Here is a 20,431-nt window from a genome sequence, read left to right on the forward strand (position 1 = left end):
TAACCTGTCTGGATAGGCCTATCATTCTGGAATGAGTTTCTTGTTCCACCTCAGCCCATGCTGAGAGTTCCAGGTCATTCCCCAGTAAGCAATCTACAGGTAGGTTATCTGTCACTGCCACTCTCATGGGCCCTGTGACATTACCCCAGCTGAGCTTGACTACTGCCATGGGATGCCTTCTCTTCATTCCATGAATGTCTGTCACCTGATAAGTAAAACCAGGGGTCAGTTGAGCAGAGGGGACCAGATGGTCACTCACCATGGTGAGGCTGGCCCCTGTGTCTCTGAATGCCTCAACTTTCTGACCATTCACTAAAACTTCTTGTCAATACTTTCCCAAAATGTGGGGTCCAGTAGTGAAGTTGGCAAACCCCATGCCAGTCTCACAGACAAGAGTGTGGTCAGGGAACCTGGCTAGGCCATAGTCCTCCTGATTGCCCAAAGTAATGCCCACCACATTCTTGGGGGCACTCCCACCACCTGGGGGATTACCACTAGTGGTAACAGGAGGTCTGGGAGTGTTACATGGGGGTATGTTTTCCTTATTGCTATTTTTAGGGCACTTGGCATCACTTTTGTAATGGCCCACCTGTTTACAGGTATGGCAATAAGGTTTCTTCTGTTCTGAAGGAGTGTTCTGGGACCCACCACCCTTGTTGGAGTTTTGGGGCCCTTGGGGAGTCTTCTCTGTGGATTTATCCCCACCCTTCTCTTGAGGCTTGGTTGATTCCTTTTTCTGGTCACCACCCTGGTTTTTAGGCCTAACCCTGGTTCTGACCCATTTGTCTGCCCTCTTACCCAATTCCTGTGGAGAGGTCAGATCACAGTCTACCAGGTGCTGATGTAATAACTGGTTCTGACAATTATTTAAGATTTGCTCCCTCATAATTAGATTATACAATCCTTTAAAATCAGTAACCTTACTACCCAGTAGCCAGCCTTCAAAAGCCTTAGTGGCACAATCAACAAAGTCAGTCCAATCTTGAGACTGAGTTTTCTGGGTGTCTCTGAACAGCATCCTGTATTGTTCAGTGGTTAAACCAAACCCATCAACCAGTACATTCTTCAAGACTTGGTAATTGTTAGCATCCTCCACCCTTGTGGTGAGGAGCTTATCTCTACCTTTACCATCAAAGGAGAGCCACAAGATAGCTGCCCACTGACTTTGGGGAACACCCTGCACAGTGCAGGCCCTCTCCAAAGCAGTAATCCATTTGTGGATGTCATCCCCTTCTTTAAAGGGGGCACTATCTTATTCAGGTGCTTTGTATCAAAACTCCTTTCCCTATTGCTAGGTTTATTGCTGCCACCAGTGGGCTGTAGCCCACATAATTCTTGCTCTCTAGCAAGGGCAAGTCTCTCTTTGGCCAGGGCAAGTTCTTCCCTTTCAATCCTCAGTTTGACTGCCCTTTCTTCAGCTTCATACACTCTCCTCTTAGGGGAAGACATCCCTCTGTGAGAAGAGTTGAGAGAGCCATTGGTTCGAAAGGATCTGTTAGAGCCTCTTGATAGAGACCTAACTCGTCCATTCCCAATGTTAAGCTGACCTGAGAGTGGCCCCAGGGGTTCCCCAGTACCAATCTCATGTCTGCTTAAGTTGGACCTGGTTAGTCTTCTGACTTCTACCTGTCCCTTATCTGCCTCATCCCCTGACAACTGATCATCATCCTCATCCTCAGCATCATCTGCTTCCTGGAGAGGATGGTCAGTGCTATCAAAGGGTCCCTGTAAGGAGGGAAAACTTCCTTCTGGATAAGAAGGGTATGGGTTACCAGCCCTACTGGCATCATAAGCCTCTAAGAGACCAATCAGAAAGGAAGTGGTGGGGTTAGACCCCTGTTTTAGTTTCCTGAGAGTACACACTTGTCTCATCTCATGGAAGCTAAGAGCAGCATATTTTGAAGTAAGGACCTGTGGAGGGTCCACTGACACAAGGGGATACTCAGAGTTTCCTCCTTTGTCTGACATGCTGATTCTAGTGTGGTGTAAGTGATGCACCTACCTACACTATGTGTTACCTACTGATCCCTTGCTAGAGTTGCAGCCAAGGTGTGCTAAGCCTTGAGGAGCTACAACAGCTGGTTCAGTAGAACTCAGAGTATTCTAAGCTTTAGTTATATGTACCTAACAGTACTTATGTGATCTTTCAACAAGATATTCTTAGGATACGTGTGGTAAAACAACAGCAAGCTCAAATCCCACCGCTGCCACCAATGTGAGAAGGTGGCCTGATATGCAGTGCTCACTATTCTAGTGAACACTATGTATCAGTCCAGCAACCCTTATTGATGATTGGTTGTAAGTCAACCTTATAGACCAGCTATCCTAGTAGCATGGATACGAGCAGTCTAAGGCTAAAGACTCGAGAGGGCGTGTTAAGCCAGCTGTTTACCACACATATACCCCTTGAACACCAAGTGAAAGGACACCACACAAGTGTTATGAAAATAAACAGTTATTTATTAAAGATCACAACAGCCCTGTACTCTTTATGAGGACAGGGTACTAAGCACAAACCAAAACTCTTGCAAAAATACTTAAGTTAGCACAGTATATACAAATGCCCGAGGGGCACGGAAAACCATATACTCTGAAAGTGGAATGCGAAATTACTAGCAGGTAAGTACAGTACTAATAGCTTTTGGAATCGCTAGGACTTGACTAGGGAATCGTTAGATTACTTCTAGGAGGCCTAGGGGACTCGGGTGCAGTGTGTGCACTCTCACGCGAGATGCGGACAAAAGTCTATGGTAGCTAGAAATTGCAAAGTTAGTGTTCTCGGGCGAACCCGACCTGGTAGGGAGAAAACGAAAGTAGATTCTGACCCTTAGATAGTGAGGCTATGCTGGGGCACCGAAATACCGAAGTTACCTAGCCCAGGGGCTGCAGCTGCATAGGTCTGAAAAGACGTCGGGAATCCTCGTAGACGGACCAGGAGCCGGAAGAAAAGATGCTGGCCGGTGACCAGTGAAGAAAGTTCAGTTGGATCCAAGCCTGGATCTCGAAGATAGATGACACCTGAAAGCAGAGGGGACCAAGTTCGAGACTACTAGCCAGTAGTCAGTGGGCACCAGGAAGGCACCGGATGGTAGCCACCTCGACAAGGTGAGTGGGTGACGCTTGGGCTCGAAGATCTCACGGACCAGGAGGCGTTGTCGGCGACCAGGATGGAGGATCGAGCTGTCCCACGAAGATAGAAGCTGTCGGCGTCGCTGGACCCAGGATTGGGCAACAAAGCCTTGGCAAATTCAAGCCCACGCGGTGGACCTAAAATGGCGTCTGGAGTGGACCAGGAGGGTCCGGGGTGCCTCTCTTGAAGAAGGAAGCAAGGGTCAGCCTGGAGCAACCAGACCAGCAGCAGAGATGTCGTCGGGCGTCGTTTAGAAGGCCACAAGCCAGCCGGCTAGTAGCCAAACAACGCGGTGCACAGCAAACAGCAGAAGGGCCCCACGCAGATCGTGGAGATGCAGGGAGGCTGACCTTGGGTGCTGGAGCTGCGCAGGGTCGGGGCTTCTCGGACCCCAAAGCACTCACCAGTGGAGGACACGGTGGGCTTGCAGTAAAGATGTCGTGCAGTCTTGGCGATCGTCGGTCCCTCGAGGTCTCGTCGCACTCACGGTTCTCAGCTTTGCTGTAGAGGTGAGTAGAGGTCAGAGGTGCCAGGGAAGCCGGGTCTCGTCGAGCTGGGTCGTCGGATTCGTGATGAAGGACTTGCAGCAGACCGCAGTGTTCTTTAGGATGGTGCCCGCTTGATGCAGGGTGACTACTCCTTAGCCACAAGGGAGAATCTTGATGAAGAAATCGTGAAGTCCTTTCGAAGAAAGTCGTATCTTGATTCCAAAGATGATCTAATTTGAACAGGGGGTCCGCTCCTATCTTTATACTAAAAAAGGGGCTGACCCGGTGACTAGGTCCTGCCTATGGGTGGGACCAGGAGGGGGGTGGTTACACCCCTCTCCCCTGCCGGACTTCCCCAGGCCAGGGGCTGGTGTGCCCCTGGAACTGGTTCTGACTGGCCTATGCGTAGTGAGCACCGGGGTGCCACTCAGCAGTCACCTTCCTGAAAAGCCCTGCCTACCCAGGATACACAAAACCATGTCTGGGACGGTGCTAGCACCGCCCCGGACAGGAAACCCTTTGTCCAGGCCTCCCTCGCTGGAAGGACTCCCAGCAGCAGGAGGTCAGACTCGTGTCTGTGGTGGCAGCATCCATTTTGTGGAGCTGAGGCTTCAGTTAACTTTAACCGGGGTTCACAGTTACATACATGTCGTGTCCCTCTAGAAGGGTGGAATGCTAACCCCGTCGCCAGAATTGGCGAGGGATTTGTATTCCAATTTCTTATGACACCTTACTCGACATGTTTTGATAAAGCAATACCAAAGTTAGCATTTAACCGCGAGGATTATAATGCACTTAAGAGTATATGGTATGCGATATCATGGAACAGCTATTGGGACTTGATTCCGCAAGCTGCAGACAGGCTCAGCTCATGCCAGAGCACCATCTCACACGATTCCAAGCACTCTGCTTTCAGGATTGTTAAGGCCTGACATAGGAGTGACTGATAGGAATCTGTGTGTCCATTTTAGGGTTAGGTATAGGTATACTACACCTATAGCAAAGGGTGATTACACGACTTTGCCCCAGCTGTCATGCAGCCAGTTGTGTCAAATTTAGGAGGCCAGCCAGGGGTGGCATAATACATGCTGCAGCCCCTGGCAGCCCTGGGTACACCTATGCCCTGAGTTACAGGGTCTGATAAGGTGGCCCAGTACCAATTGGTAAATGCACCTAGGGTACATGTTGTCCATTTTAAAGAGAGAGCAGTAGGCCTGGGGTCCTGATTGGCAGGGTCCCAGGTCGACTATGTCCAAAACCAGCTAAAACACAGGGCAAAAAGTTGGGGGCAACCATAGTCAGGAGGTACCTTCCTACAGTGGAGATGCTGGGAGACTGCACTTCGGTGCTGGAGCTGCTCAGGGTCGGGGCTTCTCGGACCCCAGAGCACTCACCAGAGAATTGCTTCGATGGTCGTGCTGATTAAGAAAGCGTGCAGGTTTTGATGATGGCCGGTCCCTCGAGGTCTCGTCGCACCCACAGATCTCAGCTGAGCTGACAACGTGGGTAGAGGTCAGAGGTGCCAGGGAAGCCGGTTCTCGTCGAGCTGGGCCGTCGGTTTCCTTGAGGAAGGACTTGCAGCAAACCGCAGAGTTCTTAGATGGTGCTCGCTGATGCAGGGTGACTACTCCTTAGCCACAAGGGAGAAATCTTGAGAAGAGTCTCGAAGTCCTTTCGTAGAAAGTATTCTTGATTCAAAGATGATCTAATTTGGAAGGGTCCCCGCTCCGGCCTTTATCCTAAAGAAAGGGGTGGGTACATGACTAGGTCCTGCCCTAAGGGTGGGACCAGGAAGGGGGGTAGTTACACCCCTCTCCCCTGCCGGACTTTCCCCAGGTCAGGGGCTGCGCGCCCCTGGAACTGGTTCTGACCGGCAGATGCCTAGTGAGCACCGGGGTGCCACTCCGCAGTCACCTTCTCGCAGAGCCCTACCTACCCAGAATACACAACCCTGTCTGGGACGGTGCGAACACCGCCCTCGACAGGAAACCCTTTGTCCAAGCTCTCCTCGCTGGAAGGACTCCCAGCAGCAGGAGGTCAGACTCGTGTCTGTGGTGGCAGCATCCATTTTGTGGAGCTGAGGCTTTAGCTAACTTTAACCGGGGTTCACAGTTACGTACATGTCGTGTCCCTCTAGAAGGGCGGAATGCTAACCTCGTCGCCAGAATTGGTGAGGGGGCAGTATCCCGATTCGTATGACACCTTACTCGACATGTCTTGATAACGCGATACCGAAGTTACCGATATGGTACGCGTTATCATGGAACAGCCATTGGGTCTTGGTTCCGCAAGCTGCAACCGGGCTCGGCTCGGGCCAGAACCCAATTCACACGATTCCAAGCACTCTGCCTTCAGGATTGTCAAGGCCTGCCATAGGAGTGTCTGATAGGAACTCGGGTGTCCATTGTGTGGTTAGATATAGGGCTACTATACCTAAAGCAACGAGCGGGTACGCTACGTTGCCCCAGCTGTCGTGCAGCCAGTTGTGTCAGATTTAGATGGCCATCCAGGGGTGGCATAATACATGCTTCAGCCCCTGGTAGGCCCTGGGTACACCGATGCCCTGAGTTACAGGGTCTGACAGGGTGGCCCAGTTCCAATTGGGTAATGCACCTAAGGTACACGCATCAATTTAGAGAGAGAACAGCTAGGCTGTGGGTCTGATTAGCAGGCCCACAGCCCGAGAAAGTCGTACACCAGTAAAACAAAAGCAAAAAGTCCGGGTGATCATAGGATTGCAGACCCTACTCTCCTACAGGGTCCACAACTGAAACATAAAAGAAATGTATTTGCTAAATCTACCTCCGCCCTTATGGGCTTTACAAAACTATTAGGGGCTAGACCCATGGAAGCTACCTTGAAGGTGTATAAGGCCAAGTGTCTAGCTATAGCGACGTATGGCTCAGAGATTTGGGGGTACAGCTCACAAGAACAGCATATTCAAATGGTAGAAAATAGATTTCTAAGAACTTTATTGTCTGTACCACAGTCAACCCCTACTTTTTTTATCCACGTGGACATGGGGTTGGGTTATGTCTCTGACATACTGAAAATAGCCCAGCTGACATGTTGGCTTAAGACCTGGCTTAACCAGGAGATTTCACTGAACCATATGATCCTAAGGGACTGTCTAGCCCTAGACAACGCTGGTAAAATTCCGTGGCTGGCATATATTGAAACTACATTCAAAAAAGTTGGACGGCTTGGGCTTTTTTTGGCCCCTGAAACTATAAAAAAAAGAAGATGTAGACCTGATTAAAGCTGCCATGGTAAACCTACTTACAATCGAAAGGGAGAAACTAGAGCTGAGCAAACCTTTGGTAATAATAAATTTTGGTTTAGTGAGCTCCCCTGGTATTCAGCCTTATTTGAAGTTGGAAACACGCCCTTTCCATCGGTATTTGCTAATGAGATTCCGATTTAACATAATTCACCTTACACTGGGAGATTTCCCTAAATGGGGATCACCAGATAATGCCGACCCTTGTAAGTGCGACAATTTTTCCTCACAAGATACTCTACATTTTGTTATGTTTTGCGAGTATTACGCAGACATCAGGAAAAAGTATTTGTTACCTGTGTTAAGGGAAGCAGGGTTTGTGCAGGTTAGGCCGGCACTATTTTAATTTACAACTGATGAGTAGTGTATGGATTACATTTCATGTCGCAAATTTTCTAGTGGCAGCAGAGCGGATTAATAAACTTAAGAAAAGAGTAGGTAATACGGGGGCTGTAGTCTGTTTATGAATTATATGTATGGAACATTTTAAGCTTATTAAAGAATTGTTAAGCTACTTTTATTCTCAGTATTAAGAAGGATCTATAGGAAAATCTTAATGTACATAGTGTATGGAATGTTTTAAGTGTAATGACCGTAGTGAGAATGATTTATAATATAATTTTAATGCCTTTTGAAAGTGTGTAACTTTTTTAATGTAAAGTTAGCTGGATTTGCACAAAATATGTAATAATTGTACCTGTGTCTTTTTATGATATTAAGTTATTGAATAAAAGTATTTGACTGACTGAGTGGAGGGAACTTGGTTATGAGGACCAGCAGGAAGAGAAATGAAAAAGGCTGGGGAAAATGAAGCTGAAGGAACTGAAGGGAGGAGAAGATGAGAAGAGGAAAGAGTAAGTAAAGGAAATAGTTGTACAAGAGGAGAAGAGAGACTAGATGACTGGATGAGAGTAAATTCGGGAGGCACCCGTAGAAACCAGAGAGGAGATGTAAGAAGTTGAAAAGGAGATATGAAGACTTGGAGAGGAGGAGATTGGCTGAATAAGAATGAGAATGGGGTGGATATCAGGGGAGGTGAACTTTGAAATGTTCTGATAAAGAAGTTGGGTCGGGGAAATAGATCTTGTTTTACCACTTTTCTTTACCAATTAGCTCCCAAAGCTCATTAAACAAAGATTCACACAATGTCACGATCTATAAACATGGGCCTCTTTTTTTTCTAATAAACAGACCCTTATTTGGTCGCAATCCGACCCTTCTGGCAGGGGTGAAAAGCCTAGTTAGCTGGTGTCAGAGGCAAAACAGGGGAGTTTCGGGCGATGCTGGCAGGGCCATGAATTCTCGGACCAGCAATCGCCAGGAAACTCCTGCTCCTTGCGGACGGTGCGGCGCTGTTAGGGCTACAAACTCGAGTCTCGAGGTCGCTGGGGTAGAGCTGCGCAGACCCGTCCCTCGGGTTGCCGCTGCAGCTGCTGGAGGTTTCTCGGTCTTTCCGTGGAGAGCTGCAGGTCCAGCGCGCCGCGCGTGCTCCGGAGGCGTCACTGTGAAGCTGGGGATGGGACGGGCGGGAGGAGCTGATCTCTATATATGAGCATTAGAGGAGGGAATGAGGGTATAGCGGGATCTCTCTCATCTGAGGGCGAGCCGGAACTCATCAGAGAAGGTCGGCCGGCGAAAGACCCCGAAGGAGCGGCCCGGGGGGAGCAGGAGTCACACAGGGGGAGCCAGGGAACCCGTTGCAGTGTTCGCTGTAGGAGGCACCGTCTGCAGGGGTCATTCGGGCCACAGCGGGAGCTCCTCGGGGTAACGGGAGCGCCGGATGCTCTAGGAGCAGAGCAGACACCGACGTGCAGGCGCCGCCCTTGGGCAGCACGCAGGGTAGATTCTGCTAAACAGAAGCTGCAGGAACTGCGTGAGCGCAGGAGAGGCAGGGAGAGAAAAAGCCGCAATACTAGGGGACGGGAGGAGGTGGAGCGGAGAGAGCAGGGAGAGTGCAGAAAGGGCATAGTGCAGAAGTGGCATTTAGAGGGGGAGTGCGCTCAGCTCCGAATGAGAAGTGCGCAGGAAAGCCGGATTCGGTTAGAGGCATCTGGTTTGCCCTGAAGTTCACTACACAGGAGCCGCCCGTAGATATTCTTCAGGACATCTCCATCAGGGTCAGCACGAATATATTTGTGCATGCAGTTCAGGATTTGTGCTGTCCTTAACTCCCCTGCAAGGACTGCACGCATATACTCTGCGGGAGTGTACTTTACCTACTCTATATTTCACGTATATATTGTGCATGGACTGCACCTTTGCAGTCTGCGGGAACTGCTCACAGCATTCTGCAAGAACATCTCGCAGAGATGCTGGATATCTAAATACAAATTTCCATCTATTTTTGACAGGTAAGGGAACGGAGACATGAGGGAATATGGTAATTTAGCCCAAGATCACACACTTAGATCAAATTCTACAATCTAGAATATAACTCAGGTTTCCAGGTGCATACTCATTTATTCTATTCTCTAGGAACACTTTTCTCACTGAACTTTAGTAAACTCACAGGACCCTTAGCTGCCCCGTAGGGCCTTCTAGAAGTGTGCAGCACAGGAAGCTTCCTTGTCAGTGTGCACCGGTAAGGAGATGGGTACGGATTACTACAGCTTGCTGGGCATCGAACGCGGTGCCTCCGAGGAGGACATCAAAAAGGCCTACCGGAAGCAGGCGCTGCGCTGGCACCCGGACAAGAACAAGTCACCGCAGGCCGAAGCAAAGTTCAAGGAGGTAGCCGAGGCCTACGAGGTGCTTAGCGATCCCAAGAAGAGGGACATCTATGACCAGTTTGGCGAGGAAGGTGAGTATTTACTGCCCTGTGGTAAAGGCAGGGACTACACACACACGCCCCTCCCTCAGTGGTAACACCAGGCACGCACATGTCGACAATAAAGTTTCAAAATTACCATGAGCGAGATTCTTTAACTTTGGCCTAGGGAGAAGTTTATAAAAGACTAATAATGATTGCCAGGTGTTATATTCCAATAAAGTCAACGTGGCCATTTGTCAATTGAGACTGACCAGGAGTGACACATTGATCCAAGATGTGACTCATCACCAATGATTGAGTCTTGATTTTTCTCTATTCATTGTGCCACTCTATCATCGGGTTTGCTACCCACATCACAAACAGTGTAGTCCCTAACAAACATTTTTTTTTATTTCAATGTTTTTTAAATGTGAATTATTATCCTAAATGTAGTTCCTGGCTTGTTTTGGCACTCTATATGACTACCTAGTGTTTAGGTCTCGCCTTCTCAGCGAGACATAAAGTAATCTGTATGTTGTGTGAAACTCTGTGTGATTTGTCATACCGCTTGTGATTCATTTAACTGTGGCATTACTGTTTTTATCTTGCTTTCCGTTGGCTGTTGATCTGATACGTAACTTCTGTGTAGTCCAGAAGCAGTATCGACCAACTACAGCACACTTACACTGCAGGGAGGTATCTTGCAATGTATGAATAAGAAATAGAGAGTAACCCTTCAACCAAAAGGGAACTGGGTAAGTCACAAGATTAAAACAAAAATGTTCCCTTGGTATTATTTCGTTTACAAGTTTTCACAGTCAATCAACTAGTCTAATCATATATACTTCATGGACCTTTTTCATCTAGTTAGATCTCATCCCTATCGTGTTCCAACAATCACTCACCCCACAGATATAAGTAGAACCACAAAGAGGCACTTTGTTCAGTAGAGATATTCAACCTCACAACTCCAAATGTACATTCTATGTTGGTTTATTAAAAAGATTTCTTTAAAAAACATCATATGTTCAATTTATCAAAGAAAGATTTTTTTCTTTACTGATAATTTCATAACAGCTCATACATTATCAACAGTTAGTAAACACATATTGAAATCCTATGCCTAGCAGTACATGATATCAGTCTTCAGCATGACATTAGAAATATAAACATAAAAAACAATAATCATAAAACCACAGAGGTTTGTTGTCGACGCGTTTCGGTGGGTTCTGCTTTGCGCACCACCTTCTTCAGGACAGTTAAAAACCAACACAATAATCTTTATTTTTTAAACTCTTACAGGTTCCCTGTTGTACCATCTGCGGGGTCTGGAATATGCTTCACCAATTTATAATTTTGGCAACCTGAATAGCGGAGTCGAGTTTGCACTCTTAACCCTTTCGCTGCTGATGACGAGCTCAGCTCGTCATCACCCACGGGTGTCGTGTGCTGATGACGAGCTGAGCTCGTCATGAATAATGGTAATAATAAATCTGCAGCACAGGGCAAAAATCCCCGCAGCAGCCATGTGGTTAAACCACCCCTGTTATGCTTCTTTACACTTCTGTTTTCTTATATGTCTGGTCGTCATATAGGATCAGAACCATAAATCAAATTTGTTTCTCTTTACTCTTTCTTAATGGCGTATGCCCGCATCAGCTAGGCGCATCTACCTTTCATCTAGGTCTGGTTCATCAGTTTGCTGGGATTTAATCAATTGTCCCTTGGTTCACCACTTCAATTCTTTCGTGACTGCAACGTGTACCCAACAATCTTTCTGCCATGAACGATTGTCGGGCACACGCTGCAGTCACAAAAGAATTGAAGTGGTGAGCCATTGACAAAAAAGCAATACCCTTGGTTTCTTTTAGATGTAAGTCAGTTGTCTTATATTTCTGGATTCAATCACAGAAAGCTGAGGGAAAGATGAGAAAAAGAGTAGAGCATTGAGGGGAAGGTGAATTTAAGAGGGTCCTCATCAATAAGAAATGGTAAGATGCTCCAGGAGGATGGAAGGGGAGAGGTGGATGTAAATGAAGCAGAAAAAGGAAAGAAGTAATGCGGCTGGAGGAGAGATGAGAGTTGAAGGGGAGTGTATGGATAAGATGTGTGGTAGAGAGACAGAACCAGCAAGGGAACACAAGCAGAATGGAGAGAGAAGTATTGATGAGAGATGGATGAAAGAAAGCAGTACCATTGAAAGATGTCAGAGGTTGGGCAGGATGAGACCGGAGGGGAGAGGTGGTAGTTAGAAGGGTCAGAAACAGCAAGAGAAATTTGAATCCTAGAAAAAAAAAGTCCACTTCCAAATCTCTTTCATAAAACGTAATTTACTCATTGACAATGTGCCGGCTTCTGACAACTCTAGGAGTTTGAAGTAGCATTTGTGCTGTATCAGACAGATCATTTGTGGTTGAATCTTGATCGTAGAGTTAGAAAAGCCTTAATACTACTAAAAGTTAGTACCACATTTGACACTGTTTCCCAGCCAGTGCTTATAAATCAACTAGTGAAACCTGGGATTTAAGTATGCACTTGGTGTGGTTTACCTGTATCCGATTTGAGAAATCTGAAACAATCCACTCACCACCTATTTCTATTATGTTTCTAACCTCTGACTTGTGGATTTTATTGGGTCTCCGCTGTTCAATCTATATAATCCCCAGTTAGTCTTACTCACACAGTACTTTGGTTTATTGCTGATATCTTGTAGATATTGATACCCAAACATCACTTCCATCACTGACAATATGGTCTTTGCCCAAGAATATGTTTGTATGTGCATGCTCACAGTTGATTTCTGAATGAAGACAAATTCACTAAAACCTTAAAGTGGCAAATCAAGGGTTCTTATTTTGAAAGGATCTCATAACATATGATGCTCTCTTTGGTGGCTGGTGGAGCTGGGTCAAACACCCACATTGGTGGAGTCGGCAAAAAAATCTTCGATTCCTTTTTATGCATCTTCTCTTTTTTATTTGGAACAGATTAACCATGTTTCATCCACTTGCTTTACTACATCCATAAGCAACACAAAGCCATCCCTTTCTCCCCTTTCACTACAGTGAAGCTGTCGTGCAGTCAGTTATCTTCTCATTAGATTATTATGCCCTCTCTCTTGGGCTTGCCGCCTTTTCGCATTCAGTACCCTTCAAATCATTCAGGACAGCGCTAGGCTCCTCATTTGAGACTGCTGCATCGCAATGCTATTTCTTCTCACCTTTCTGCTGTCTGCTGTGTTTTTGATTTGAAACCCTACATCTGCAAGCACTATCCATTTGTCATTCTGCACTGCATTAAAAGGGTCCTTTCTTTCGAAAGCACTCCATACTGTTCATTCCAGAATCCTACACTCTGTACCATCCAAACTCCTGTGTGATCCTAAAATTTAGATGGTCCTGATTGGAAACAGAGCCTTCTCCTTTCTAGTTGTGCTGGACTGAGACTCTCTCCCTCTTGAGCTATGACGTGACTCCAATTTTTAGGAAAACACTTAAAACTATTTTTTCTCCACATTAGTAAAGTCTGCACCTCTGCTTTGGAGCTCTCTTAGTGCCAGAATTCCTGATTTGCATATCATTTTCATTCATCCCATTCAAGAGAACAATAACTAGGTTAAATTAATGTAATGTATTTCCACTTATGTACGTATTTTATTAGGATTTTTAAAGCTATTTCTAACCATTTTACTTATATCAAAACTAGGTAAGTTGCTTCTTTTGAAGCAGCTTCAAACAATGCCATATAATTAATGTCCGATTGATATTACCTCCTATGAGGTCACTTCCTGTCAGGTTGAATCTTATGCGAATTATAGGGGCCTCGCATGTTCCTATTCTGCCCGAGGCCCCACAAATTCTAGGACCGGCCCTGCTGGAAGGTATATAGCCACTAGAAACAACAACGAGCTGGCTCTAATCAGTCAGGCTGAGCACATGAAACAAAATAACAAGAGGAGATGCCAAAACTGATGTGATAATTTCAAACACTAAATGACATCCAGAGAAGAAAAAGAATTCAAAACTGGGAAATGCTACTTAATAGCTATTTATTCAACTCAATTGAAAAAATTGAAAAAATGCAGCTTATGAGTCATTTCAATCAAAATATTTCGGATGCATATAAAAAACTTGGACACAACACAATAGAATTACAAACACACCTTCAGTACTCAGACATATCACAGTCATTCAACTCACATGCACACATTCATACAAAGAACTCCTCGCAATCTGGAAGGGCAAATATACCAGTGTGGGGAGTAAAATGGGACTGCTTTCAATTCAATACAGAATTTACAAAATAAATTCTAAAACATAGTACACTCCAATTGATTCAGGATAGTAACAACTATCAGAGATATATTATATACAGGTTGTGTACTAGAAGTAATTTTAAGTGCAGTATAAGTCAACACTTTAATGACAAAAGCAGGCCATGGGAAAAAGGCCTACACGTTTCGAATCCCTGTGAATCAAGAGGGATTCTCCTCAGGGCCAATAATATTCTGAAACAGAAAAACAAAACCTGTATGTAAAGACTTTTTTTAAAAAAAGAAACAAGAGTACTAACGAGCACTGAGCCACTAACAAAACACCCAGTTTACCATCATAGATTGTGGAAAGGAGAGGCTGGTGTAGTGTAGAGAAATCCTAAGGGGTTAGGAGAAAGGAAAAAAGAAAAAAGAAAAATGCGGGTTCAGTGTGTGTGGGACATGATAGTTTAGGCTAAATCAATCTCGGCAGATAGGGGTGAATGTACCTGCTAATGATGTCACGAAGTCCAATGATACGGGCAAGATGGACCCCAAGAGAAACCCTCCTAGAGAGACGGAAAAGACCCAGTTAAAACGCCAAGAATGTGTGACAACCTATTGTCCAAATGCCAACCAATTGAAAAAAATTATAGGACAAAACTTGCATTTGGTTAAAAACTTAGACACAAGCCTGAACCAGCCTCCCCTTTTTCATTTAAAATGGAAAACAGCATCGCTAACTATGTTGTGAGAGCAACAACTGCAAGAGAAACACAACCATCGTTACGACAGATGATGGGCTTAACTCCCATCATTGGACACCATAAATGTGGCACATGCCTATGTTGTGATACCACAATAGAAGGCGCACTGTTTCAACACAAAGGCATTTCGTGGAAGCACGACACATTCAGTAACTGCAAGTCTTAGTATGTGATCTATGGGATCTTTTGCCCATGCGGACTCCTATATATTGGGAAGACAAATCAGGAGATCCGTCAGAGAATCTCCCAACACAAGTCTAGAATAAAGAACAAAGTCGAGACAGCACCATTGGTAAACCATTGGACTAGACTAACCATCAGATTAGAGATTTGAAATGGACCGTCATTTCAAAAGTGGAACGAGATCCACACGGAGGAGATTGGGATTCCAAATTATCTAAAAGGGAGGCACTCCTCATCGTCAAGTTTGACACGGCCGTCACAGGTCTTAATGAATTGTCTGAAATCTATAAACTCTAAACTTACTCTAGCACTTTAGTTTTCCTTATTCATACAAGGAGTTGAATAAGTTTCCCCATTTTTGTTTCATGCTCCTTTCATTTACATATGGATTGCACTGGGTTAGCTTTCACAGACCGAGACACTCTGCACGCCTTTCCGTGCCCCAGTCACCTTTGGTCCGGACCTTGGAACTCGTCACCTACCAGGGGCGTGTACGTATAGCCTTCAAATTGTTTTTATGTGGCTCGTTTCCACACAGTTGGGCAGCAGACTCCTCCCGCGCATGCTCGAGGGAGTAGTGATCCTCGAACGCTGACCGATTCCACAAACAGATTTCGCCCGATTTCGGTAAGCTACTCTACATCGCTGATATTTCCATGGACAGCTGATAAGTCCCAGCTGCCCGTTAAATCCTTCATTCTTTTTGATTCCAGTGTAGGTTAAGACCCCAAACAAGGACCGTCCACTGTTGACAGCCAGGAAGTGTACACCAACTGCGCATGCCCGAGGGAGCAGCGCTCCTCCAAACGCCGACCGGGAACACTGAGGGACTCCGTCCGACCTCGGTAAGCTTCCAAAGATACCGCTGCCGTTTCGCTCAAATAAAAGGTGTTAGCTGCTCATCTATTTACCCCCCGACTCCTTTGATTCCAGCACCTCCAAAGGCTATTTGTTTAGCCTTCCGATCAACTTACATTCTTCCCTAAGTAGACGTGGATACTGGAATCCCTGGTAAGATCATCGCTAACTGGTTTATAACATAATTTGCATTGTTGGCTTACGCTATACCATATTATGAGCGCTGAATGTTATTCTCCGCTTGTAGGTACCCTGCCCCTGCCTGCAATCCTCCTGTTCCTCTAGCCTCTGTGGACTTCGTGCCATCATTAGCAGGTACATTCACCCCTATCTGCCGAGATTGATTTAGCCTAAACTATCATGTCCCATGCACACGGAACCCGCATTTTTCTTTTTTTTTTTTCCTTTCTTCTAACCCCTTAGGATTTCTCTACACTACACCAGCCTCTCCTTTCCACAATCTATGAGGGTAAGCTGGGTGTTTTGTTGGTGGCTTAGTGCTCGTTAGTACTCTTGTTTCTTTTTTAAAAAAAAGTCTTTACATACAGGTTTTGTTTTTCTGTTTCAGAATATTATTGGCCCTGGGGAGTATCCCTCTTGATTCACAGGTATTCGAAACGTGTAGGCCTTTTCCCCATGGTCTGCTTTTGTCATTAAAGTGTTGACTTATACTGCACTTAAAATTACTTCTAGTACACAACCTGTATATAATATATCTCTGATAGTTGTTACTATCCTGAATCAATTGGAGTGTACTATTTTTTAGAATTTGTTTTGTAAATTCTGTATTGAATTGAAAGCAGTCCCATTTTACTCCCCACACTGGTATATTTGCCCTTCCAGATTGTGAGGAGTTCTTTGTATGAATGAGTGCATGTGAGTTGAATGACTGTGATATGTCTGAGTACTGAAGGTGTGTTTGTAATTCTATTGTGTTGTGTCCAAGTTTTTTATATGCATCCGAAATATTTTGATTGAAATGACTCATAAGTTGTATTTTTTCAATTTTTTCAATTGAGTTGAATAAATAGCGATTAAGTAGCATTTCCCAGTTTTGAATTCTTTTTCTTCTCTGGATGTCATTTAGTGTTTGAAATTATCACATCAGTTTTGGCATTTCCTCTTGTTATTTTGGAAGGTATATAGCCAGCATGACGGGGCATGTCTGTTGATAATGAGCAATCAAGTGGCTAGTCAGTGTCCTGCTCTGTTCCAAACATCAGATGGTAAAATGGCACAGTGATAGCCGCCAATCGTCCCCCTCTGTGTGCTGTGCCTTTGTGTTGGCCTTAGACGACTCTACCGCTGTAGCCCCCACTCCCATTTGAAATTGAGAGTTTCGTAGTCGTTATTGCCCAATAGAAGTGTGTTCCTTTCATCGACACAGGAAGAATTAAAACCCCGCAGACCCCTCTCAAAGCCCACAAATCTTTGTAAAAAGACGTGTTAATTAACTGACGTATTTTATTGGGATTGAACAAGTCACTTGAACTGTCCCCACTCATCCTTTCAGAAGTTTCATAGTTCAGCTCAGCGATGTAACTGAGACGGAGCCATTTTATCTGCAGGTCTGCAGCCTTATTCACCCTTTAAGCAGTTACACTAAATCTGCTACAATAAATAATAAATATATCCATTAAACAAGCATTTGCAATGCAATAGGTCTCACATTTGTAAGATTTTAAGCCATAGGCATTGTAAATGACAATTCCTTGAAATTTATCGGTTTTGAAAACCAACACATAAAAAAAGGCATTGTCACTTATGATGCTAGTAGCTCCAACTCTTGCAAACACGAGACCTATTGCATTGCAAATGCTTGTTCTATACATTTGCGGGTCTGCCCTGTGTGCCTCACCACCGATTACCTTTTTTTTGTAGTGATGGCATTGTTAGCTACCAGTGCACTGTAGCTCCCTGTAGGTGGCAGGCGATGCCAGGGGATGCATTACCATCCTTAACATCTTTGCAGATCACAGCCTTTTCTCAGTCTTTCACGACAATTTGCTAAATCAACTGTTTCTGCAGTATAAATCTAATTATAGGGTGTCAGTCTTTTAAGTCTTTTAGCAGAACCACCAGACAATGTCTGCCAGTGGCACATAGTTAGACCATTCCAAAATAATAATGTTAATTTATATTTACATACGTGCTTGTTCCACTTTCAAAGAAAAATCTATTTTAAAGTGAATTTCTCTTTTCATTGAAGACAACACAAAAAAGCTTTTTCTGGGACTTTTTTATTTGTAAAAATTATAATAAAATATATGGACATGACTCTTGTACCACTACTACGGGTAATGGCGTACGCCCAGTGGCGTTACGTAAATTGACTCCCCCTGCAGAATATACCAGGAGCCCCTAAAACTCTCCTATCTGATAGGTCTTTGTCTGAATAGTCCCTACTGTGCCACAGGGGCTGCCGGAACCTACACCCACCCCTGCCTATGGCCTTTAGAATTGCCATAAAGAGAAGATTTAAAAATGAAGAGGCCCGTTCAATTTAAAAGGGTTCAAACCTTTACGTAGGAAAGAGTTTGGAACATGACTTAAAAAGAATTGCATTTTTTGGTGAAGACCAAAGAGGCTGTAGTTTCAGTGTGTAGTAGGTGGCCTGTGTGTTTGCCGGGAGATCTGTGGGTTTGTTGCATGCAGCTTCGTTTGAATGTTGCTGTGAAACAAAAGCAACGAGTGCATTCTTCCACTAACAAGTCTGACGGACCAAACTGTGCTGGGAATTTGCACATGGCCTGCGCAGGCACAGGAAGAGCCAACAGAGGCCATTCGAAATGTTCCTGGCTGGCTGCCTGGGGAGGAAAGAATTTATATGATGTCATGAAATACCAAGATCACTTTTTTTAGACTGATTGTAAATCACACAGGCAAAATACACTTAACCTACATCAAGATCACAGTAATATTTTTGTTACTATGATTATCTTTGAAGCATTGTTTGTTTTCTCAAAACTGCTCGAAGAGGTACTCAATTTCAACTATGCGGCAGATCAGCTTAAGTTTCCTCTGCTTCAAGTAGAGAAATTAGCATTGGGTGCATCTGAACTTTTTTAAAAACATGCATACGCTTATTATTGACTGTGCAGCAGAGGTGAGGTGACCACTCCATTTCAAAGTCAAGGAATGGTACCTCAAAATTAATTAAGAGAATTAAGACAAAATTGAAACAGCTAAACTGGACGCTCCAGTTCACAATTGTTTTTCTTTTATAAAAATTAAAAAATCAGTTTTTTTTGACGCCCTATCAAAATTTCAGAATTTATGTTAAAGCACCCGTTACGTTAGCCGAAACTAGGCCCAAGCTAACTACGAACAAGACTCCATCTAACTGCGAACGTATCCCTTAGCAACTGTAAATTGGAGCCAAGCCAACATTAATCTAGACCACTGATACTCGCACATGTTTTCCAGGGTTCTAAAAACCTTGGCCTGTCCTGTGGTCAAGGGTCGCATTGACTGGCGATGGGGGTATCTGGGATGGGGGGGTGAGTGGGGGGGGGGGAAGATGACGTGGGAATAGGGGAAGTAAAGCATGCGCATATAAAGGCTAAATTGCACATATGAAACCAGAAAACAGAAAAGCAATTGTTTTATTTCACTTTACCTTGTTTTACTTCATTATCACGTACAAGAGGAACTCAAAATATATGACTTCATGATGTGCACTGCATGAAACTTCCTCTTGCATTTTATAATTTTATCCATGTATAATCGAAACCCTGGCCACTCAGATGTAAACATAACAACTGACTTACCTCTTAATTCACTATTTGCATTGTTGCCAGGGTTTGGGGTTGAAGCATGAATGTTGCTCAATTCTTATTTGCATACTATCACTTTAAAAATCTATATTTCTCAATGCACTGATATAATGTCATGTACCAACTCTTCTGCATGTTAATAAAATACACTTTTTTAATTTCGAAGAGTCTATCAAATATTTGCACGTTTGTTGCAACACGTCTTTAAAAATGAAGGTGTTCCTAAATGTAAGTGGTGCACAACACCTTAGTTACTTACTTTTAACTTAAGCTGTAAATAAGTGATTGCCCCTTTATTTAATATATTTTTCAATGTTAGTGCTGTGTCGAGAAACAGCAACCCAGTGCTGCTGCTGACGAGGCGGTCGCATGGAAAGGTGAGGAGGGACGCATAGGGCCCCTGGGCCGTACTTATAATGTCACTTTCCTAGACCCTAACCAAATCTAAATCATACCCTGCACAACAGTAAACCAAACACTAGTAAACTCTAAAATAACACTAACCAGCAGTGAACTCAAGTCAAAAGATTTATATAGCGCGCTACATACCCAGAGGGTCTCAAGGCGCTTGAAGAAGGGTGGGGAGTTACTTGTCGAATATCCACGTTTTGAGTTGCTTTCTGAATGCTAGGTGGTTCTGAGTAAGGCGAAGGTGAGTGGGAAGTGAGTTCCAAGTTTTAGCTACTAGGTAGAAGGATCTACCTCCCATGGTGGTTTTGTTGATGCGAGGTACAGTGGCAAGGGCTTGGTTGGAGGATCGTAGCTGGCGGGAGGGGGTGTAGAAGGATAGTCGTGTGTTGAGGCATTCGGGTCCGATTTCGTAGAGTGCTTTGTGTGCGTGGGTTAGGAGCCGGAAAGTGATCCTCTTATTGACGGGGAGCCAGTGGAGGTTTTTCAGGTGATCAGAGATGTGTTCTTTACACGGGATGTCTAATATGAGCCTGGCTG

At 44.8% G+C, this 20,431-nt stretch overlaps 1 protein-coding gene across 3 annotated transcripts in view; it reads left to right on the top strand.

Moving 5' to 3' along the window:
* The first annotated feature begins 8,485 nt into the window (after window positions 1-8,485).
* Window positions 8,486-20,431, top strand: part of DNAJB4 (DnaJ heat shock protein family (Hsp40) member B4) — a 261,275-nt gene continuing 249,329 nt past the window's right edge. For all 3 annotated transcript variants that reach the window (XR_015308304.1, XM_086954216.1, XM_086954217.1), the window contains exon 1: window positions 8,486-9,698. Coding sequence is in view for 2 of the 3 variants with exons in the window: in XM_086954216.1 (XP_086810342.1) it covers window positions 9,488-9,698 (211 nt within the window). In the remaining variant the exon portion in view is untranslated. The remainder of the gene's footprint in view (window positions 9,699-20,431) is intronic.

This window comes from Lissotriton vulgaris, chromosome 1_1, assembly GCF_964263255.1.
Source record: "Lissotriton vulgaris chromosome 1_1, aLisVul1.2, whole genome shotgun sequence".
Taxonomy (NCBI): Eukaryota; Metazoa; Chordata; class Amphibia; order Caudata; family Salamandridae; genus Lissotriton; species Lissotriton vulgaris.